General features: G+C 52.2%; 2 gene segments (V, D, J or C); both read left to right on the forward strand.

The window, feature by feature from the left end:
• Positions 1-685, forward strand: LOC118496959. The segment is given in 2 exon segments: positions 1-122; positions 258-685. Coding segments are annotated over 2 exon segments (477 nt in total).
• Positions 686-6,641: 5,956 nt separating this feature from the next.
• On the forward strand, positions 6,642-7,484 carry LOC118496960. The segment is given in 2 exon segments: positions 6,642-6,854; positions 6,985-7,484. Coding segments are annotated over 2 exon segments (549 nt in total).
• The last annotated feature ends 461 nt before the right edge of the window (positions 7,485-7,945 follow it).

Raw genomic sequence — 7,945 nt, forward strand, 5'->3', positions numbered from 1 at the left:
CTCCCTGTCCTGCTTTCTCCAACACTCAGACCTGGAAACAACTCCACCCTGCCCCTCCCTGCCCCTCCCTGCCATGAGCTCCCTGCTCCTCTGCTGTGTGGCCTTTTGTCTCCTGGGAACAGGTGAGTTTGGGAAACAGAGGGGCAGCCCTGCCTTCCGTCTCCTGGGTCCTGGCTGGTGCTTCTCCCTTGAAGGAGAAGCAAGCAAGAGGACCCTTCCTTGGCTCTGCCTCCACTTTCTGTGTGGTTTTCCCCCAGGGTCCATGGATGCTGGAGTTACCCAGACCCCAAGGAATCAGATCGCCAAGACAGGAAACAGCATCACTCTGGAATGTTCTCAGAATATGGATCATTACAACATGTACTGGTACCGACAAGACCCAGGACTGGGGCTCCGGCTGATCTACTATTCCACTGATGTCCAAGACATTAACAATGGAGACATCCCCGATGGCTACAGTGTCTCCAGGACCGAGAAAATGAACTTCCCCCTCTCTGTGAAGACTGCCAGCCCCAACCAGACAGCTGTCTACTTCTGTGCCAGCAGTTACTCACACAGCGTTTCCGGGCCACCTGCTCTCTGCACAGAAAGACAGGCACATGGGGGAGCTACTTGCTCAAAGGCTCGGAAGGCTTCCTGCACATGGGACGTGGGACGTGGGATCTCGAGGGCTCTGAGTGGCTGACGCTGTGTGAGCCTCTCTCTGAGCCTCGGGCCACGGTGGGTCAGTGTCCCAGCCACGTGATCACTCTCACTCCACAGGCTGCACCGAACCTTCTCTCATGCCCACTGACCCTCTTTGTCTCTGCTCCTATTTTATGCCTTAATTTTTGTCCAGTACAGTTTACATTCAGTATTATTTTGTATTAGTTTTAGGCGGACAGCAGAGTAGTTAGAAAATTATATACTTTACAGCATCTCCCTCCCAGTATTTCCAGGACCCACCCAGGCCCACACATAGTTGTCACGTCATTACTGACTCTCCTCCCTGCGCTGTGCTTTACCTCCTCCTGTCTGTCCAACTACTGACCCATTATGCATATGACGTTGATAGCATGGAGGAAGGGGAGCTGCCCTCTGAGTCTGCCGTCTCCAGAGTGAGAAAGGGACGTTTTCCTCCTAACACTCGTGTAGACCAGCCCTTCTCAGCCATCTCGGCACCACACCTATGGTCTGCACAGAAAGCATCGTCACAAAGGTGAGGAAGTTCCGCCTTCACCAGCCTCTCAGCTACCGAAGCCACTGTGAATATTCCCAGCCTCCTCAGCCCCGAGTGGCCACTGTGGCCTGAGCATCACTCTGAGCGGAAAGCTACCCTGGGTCAGTGTCTCCTAGGCCAGCAGAGGCCAGGCTCTCAGTGGGGACTGACCCCTCCCCTGTGTCTACCTGCAGTGCCCACCTGGGGCTTGCACAACGGCGTCCTTCAAGATGAGTGTGATATGACAGTTGCCTATGGCCACCTGCAGGATGGCCTTGGCTGGCCGAGGGGCAGGGATAGGTTCCTATGGATGCCTGGGCTGCCTGTCTCTGACCAACGGTTCCTTCCTCACTTACAGCTCGCTACCTCCCACACAGTATCTCAAAGTCCCAACCCCGATCCCTCTCCCCACAGCCCCAGGTCCTCATTCCATGCCTCCGACCGCTTTCAGCACTCTACCTCTGAATCGCTGGACTTTTAACCAAATCTCCACGAGACAGTAACTGTGGTTGCAAAGAAAACCCTCCACCAACTCCCCTGTCTTCAGCCCCGGTTCTCTGGAGACTTCCCTGGCCACTGGGAAGCTGTTCCACAGGCCGATGCTTCTTCTCATGTGAACATGCCAAATCGGAGAGACATTGGTCCCCACGTGCATGGGACTCGACTTCGAACAGGCAACGCGCAGGCGAGGGACAAAAGTGCAGCCGTCAGCTCGGGGCCCTGTGTGTGCCGAGAAGGGGTGAGTGTGGGCTCACAGGGGGGACCTCTGTTTTGTGGTGTCCAGAGAGAAAAGCCAGGCAGAGTCTTCCTCAGCTCAGTCAGCTCAGCGTGGTACTAGTTATTATTCAAATATTGCTAGAATATGAATTAGACCTATCTGGCCACTTTTTAGTATTGCCAAGCTACTTAACCTCTCGAAAGGTAATTTCCTAATCTTTAAAGTGAACTCAATAATATGTGGCTCCCAGACATATTATTTAGTCGAGAAAGTGTATGTGGATTGCCTGACACCAACCCCAGCACAAAAGTTAGACTCAATAATAAATGATGATACTAGTAGCAGTGCTACTAGTTAACACTTTGAAAGCTAAACCTTAGTGAGTGATTCCTGTGTATTCGGCATTGTTATAACCACCGAACATATTAACTTATTTAACCCTCACAGCAGCTCTATAAGGTTTGTCCTTTTATTAGCACAAACTACAGGCAGTAAAATTGAGACACAAAACGGTTCATTCACCTGCCTAAGGTGACACACAGGCGTTGGCGTCAGAGACCGAGTCCATCGCAGTCCCCGAGGGCATGTCACCTGACGCTGCGTGAGCAGCAGGCTCCTCTGCTGTGTCGTCCTTTGTCTCATCTGAGTAGGTGAGTCCTGGGCACAGGGGAGGCACCCTGGCACTGGCTTCCCAGGCTCCAACAGCAAAATGTTTCTTCGGGACTGTAGCATCCGTGTCCCCGACCCAGGCGCTATCTTTCCTTAATCATGTTTTTCCCCATAAGCCTTCAGGATGCTGTGGTCATACAGTTCCCAAGACATAGGGTTTCAGGGACAAAAAAAGGAGTTAACTCTACCGTGTTCATTCTGCAGTGTACTGGCACCGTCAAGACCCAGGATACGGACTATAGCTGATCTACTTATTCCCTTAGTACCCGCACCATTGAAAAAGTTGTCCCCGGTGGGTATAGTGTCTCTTGAAGAGAACTGAAGCATTTTCCCCTGACCTTGGAGTTGGCCAGCACCCACCAGGCCTCCGTGCACCTCTGCGCCAGCAGTGGGTCCACAGCGAAGCTCAACCGCCTCCTCTCTGCACAAAATAGATGCAAACCAAGGAGGAAACAGGGCCCTCAAGGTTCCTGACCCGCCTTAGGAGAAGATTCCACGCAAGATTGCACTGAAACCCTGCCTTGACTTTGAAATTCCTCACTTCCCTTTTCCCACTCTTGTCCCCTCTAAGGCACCACCATTCCTGTTGTAATCAAAACCCTGGCCCCCAGTAAATATTCACTAGGCATTAACCCAATGTGCATATTTTCTAAGGCAAACTTCAGTTTTCAGCTACAGGTATGGGGAAATTTTGATGAAATTTGATTCTGATTAAGGGAGGAAAAAAAAAATAGCCCCTCATTTGGAAAAGAGCCCCTGTATCCTTGGCTGCCACTGGGCGTTTCCCTCAGTTCCTTGCAGTCCCTTTCCAGTCCCCTGCGTCTTCAAAACCAGGATGCTCGTTCAATTCTTCTTGTGCTTCAACAAGTTCCCTGACCTCTGCCTCTGCTACACTGCACTTTTAAAGGGCTCGAGAGATTAGAATTAGATTTGAGAGATTAGAATCTCTCAAAGGGCTTGAGAGATTAGGGGACCTGGATAACATCCCCTATGCCAAAATATATAACCCCAGGAGTGATAGATAGCTCATCATGTTCATAGGTTCCACCCGCACTCAAAAAGGAGGGGATAGCACTTGGGCAAGGGTCATCGGGGTCTTTCTCAGATTTCTGTCTGCCACACCCATGGGGAACAAGGCCAAGGAAAGCAAGATGCCAGAGAGCTGAGTCCCTCCACACCAGCCATGTATCAATGCGGCCATGTTCTCTGCAGAAAAGTGGCAAACCCGCCCTCATGCGCAATGTTCCATCTCTGTGTCCCTTCTCCCATGCTCTAACCACGGCAGGGAAGGGTTCTCCACCGTTAAGGACCAGTGGGATTAGATTGGGCCCAACTGGGTAATCCAGGATCCTCTTCTAAGCTCAAGGGCAGCTGATCAACAGTCGTAACTGCATCCACAACCTTCATTTTCCTTTGCAAGCTAATCATTCACAGTTTGTGAGGATTAGGACTCCGACACCTTTAGGGGCTGTTATTCTGCCCTCAGTAGTACTATTCCACTAGAGGGCGCTAAGGTATCCCTTAATATACACATGCATTTCAGATAATGATGGAGGAAGCTTAATAAAAGTGAAACACCGTGTCACCAATGAAAGGAACCCCAATATGCAAATACCTCTCATGAGGTCTTTCAAAGGTCAACCATATAGTATGGGAAAGCATAGGGCAGAGGGACTTCCTTAAGATCCAAAATGGCCTGAGTGTAAGCAAAATAGGATTTGACATGTGGTGCAAATTCTACAGCGGACATCCGGGCTTGGGGTCACCCACAGAAAAAAGATTTCTATATATTTAAAGGGATAGAACCTGTGTTCTTCTACAGGGGTTTCGGAGAAGTGGCTCCTCAGTTGGTAGAGGCAGGAGTAACTACTGTCGCCAAGACACTGGCCCCGGGAAGGGCGGATGGGAGAAGCAACAGACTATGAGGCGGGACCTCAGAGGAGGCTGAGGGCAGGCAGCGAAGAAGGCAGGTGTACAGGGACAGGCGGGCGGGGGTGGGCGGCACAGAAGGAGGGGCGTTCAAGTGTGCACGGTGGAGGGAAGCGGCTGTGGGGTGGGGGGACCCGGCCGTCCAGAGGATGGTCTCCCCTGCACAGCCCCTTTGATGGGGACATTGGAGCCTGCCCCACAGGGGGCAGGTGGAGTTCCCCAAACTCCTGAATGTGGTAGCCCTGAGAAAGAGGGATCACAGGGAAGCTTCTAGAGAGGGAGGGTGGGAAGGTGCAGCAACTAGTTCCTAACGTGAGCATATCACAACTCAGGTTAACAGCAGCACTTTAGTGTCTTGAAAAAAAAAAAAGACACCAGAGCAGCCTCACTGTCAGCAGGAGGGGGAGGAGCTCATGTCAGAGGAGAGGAATTAGCTGGTGGGGGATCAGAATACAGAACCTTGGGTTAATCTACTGTGGAAAACTCGTGGGACAAGCTGTACCTCAAGGTGGTATCATCATCGACCTCGATGATGTCGGACACACCAGGGAACCTGGGAAAATCCCGTGGACAGGAGCAGAAACAGGTAGTGACTTCCACTTTACGGAGGCGGGTACACTGTGCCGAGGTTTGCTAGGTAACTCGGAATCACCGACTTGAGGCGGGTTCTTGAGGAAGGCCTGGCTGTCCTTCCCTCCAGAACGCCTGTGCCCGGAGCTAGGCCACAGGGGACTTGTCGGGGCAGCACTGAGGTAGCAGCGAGCTTGGTCCCCACCGAGTCTTCCAGAAAGGAGCAGTGCAGAAATACAAAGAGAGGACACCCCCTCTTACAGCAGAGTGCATGTCCTGGGAGCAGCTCCGTCCCTCACTCGCACAGAACAGGGGCTGCTGGGGACAGGAAAGCCAGTTCTGAGGTTTGAGGACAGCCCTGAAGCTGGAATGACGGCCCAGTTCTTGCTTGAAGGTGACAACAATTTGATAACATACAGAAGGTACCTGGGAAGTTCCAGCGGTGGTTGGAAGCAATCAGGAGGGATGAGACAGTCCCCTTCCCTGTCCCCTTCCTCCCCACCTCACGCCACCTCACCCCACCAAGAAAACTTTGGTTCCAACAAAGCCCAAGAGAATCTGAAAGGCATTCAAGGAGGAAGATACTCTGGGCAGCCCCAGGGGAGTCGCCTCAGTGCCGGAAGGACTTAGTGACTCGGAAAAGGGAGCTATACGTGCAACTGGAGGAGGGACTGAGAAGAGAAGCAGCGACATCCCGGCTTCAGGCAGGGGCCCCATGATGTGGGCCCAGAGCAGCCCGGCTGCCACACACATTCAGGGACAGGAACCTTCCCTGGGGAGCCACGTGTGCAGAAGGCAGCAGAGCAGAGTCGGTGCGAAGAGCGCACAGAGGAACTGCGTGGGCTGCGGAAACGTGAGGCTACCGGAGAAGGAGAGAGGAGAGGGAAAGGAAGAGAGAGACGCCAAACGCCGACCTTGAGGAAGGCAGCCGCTAGCGCCCACGGCCAGTCTGCTGAGGAGGACAGAGCCTGGCAGATAGCGTTTTGAACTGATACAGACCAATAAAATAATCCAAGGGTGGGTTTGCCTGTTTTTACACGTGAGACTCTTTTTTTTAAGATTTTATTTATTTGTTTTTTAAAGAGAGAAGGGAGGGAGAAAGAGAGAGAGAAGGAAACATCAATGTGCGGTTGCTGGGGGCCGTGGCCTGCAACCCAGGCACGTACCCTGACTGGGAATTGAACCTGCGACACTTTGGTTCGCAGCCCGCACTCAATCCACTGAGCTACGCCAGCCAGGGCCACATGAGACTCTTTTTAAAGGTAGTGGCAAAAAAAAATTCATTGGTGGCTATCCACAAAGATAGAAATGGGAATTCTTTCCTGCAGAGTAGAAGTGAGGACTTCTTTAGTCTAAAAGCACAGATTTGATGATAGCGTGAGTTTCGTGTTTTCACAATTCTAAGTGATACTCAAATACGCCATGCCAATTTTCATTATAAAGTTGCCAAACGCAGAGATATCTGCCAAGTTTGACAAGCGTATGTAGAAAAGAAGACATTGTCAAATGCTTAGAAACAAGCAGCCTCAAAGCACAGCAGGGACAATGACAGGCGCCACAAGCCTCGCCAGCCTGCGTTGATGGGTACTTGTTGCTCGAGTTAAACGCCAGCCCCCTGAGAAAAGGGGAGTGGCCTCTCTCTTGGAAATGAGGGCCAGGTGGAGACATTACAGAAACCAACGGGAGCCCCCTGAGCTGGCAGACACCTGTGCAACGTGGGAATGGGGCCCCATCTCCTGGGCTGTGTGGTGCTTTGTCTCCTGGGAGCAGGTGAATCCCAGAACGCGTGGGCAGCCCTTGGACATAGCTTGCAGGTCTTAGCTGGAGCCCCTTCCTAGTGGCAGTAGCACCTAGTGGCATCCTCCTTGGCTGTCTCTAGCCCTGTCTCCTTCCTTCACAGGCCCCCTGGAAGCCGAAGTGACCCAGATGCCGAGACACCTCATCACAGAGACCAAAAAGAAGTTGACCATGACTTGTTCTCAGAATATGGATCATGAGGTTATGTACTGGTATCGACAAGACCCTGGACTGGGGCTCAAGCTGATCTATTATTCCATTAACGTGGGCCATGCTGAACCCGGAGATGTCCCTGATGGGTACAAGGTGTCTCGAACAGAGAAGACAAATTTCCCACTGACCCTGGAGTCGGCCAGCATCAGCCAGACCTCTCTGTACTTTTGTGCCAGCAGTATATCCACAGCATGTCACCACCAGGGGCCCTCCCCACAAAAAGGGCAGCCACAAAGCAAGGAGGCTCCTCCCTCCAGATGCCCCGCCCACCAGGAGGAAAACCTTCCCCCACCGTCTGTGCCCATAGGAGTCCCTCCTCCACTCCCCAGTTTCCGGGCTGGCTGTCTGCAGGTCTGGAACCTGTCTTGCTCTCACTTGCTGTCCCAGTGAGCTTGTCAAAGTTCAGGCAGGACAAGCGAACTGGGTTTGGTTTGCCAAGGTAAGGAATTCCTTTCCTAGAAGAGCAATTTCACACACCCTGCCATCCTTTCTCCTTACCGACCTTCACTGATGCCCAGGCTGAACACGGCATTCCAACCCAGTCACGCAACACAATTTTGTCCCATATTCTAGGTCCTGTTCCTGGGTGTGTTGTCGCCAGGGGAAGAGCGGGTTCTGAGTTGTTTGCTAAATCTGACACCTCCCATTTTCATCTCAGCAGCTCGCCCTGCTGTCCAACCCAAGGCTAAGGCAGAGATGTCCTCACCTTCTGCACCAATCCGTGGCCGCCCCTCTGCATTTCTAAGTATTAAATTCCCCGCAAATTTCACTGATTTTGCTAACCTCACTGATAACACCATGGTCCAGAGAATGTCATCTGTCACCTTGATTCCTTAACCACCTTTCAAGTC

This window comes from Phyllostomus discolor, chromosome 10 (assembly GCF_004126475.2).
Source record: "Phyllostomus discolor isolate MPI-MPIP mPhyDis1 chromosome 10, mPhyDis1.pri.v3, whole genome shotgun sequence".
In the NCBI taxonomy this organism is placed as follows: Eukaryota; Metazoa; Chordata; class Mammalia; order Chiroptera; family Phyllostomidae; genus Phyllostomus; species Phyllostomus discolor.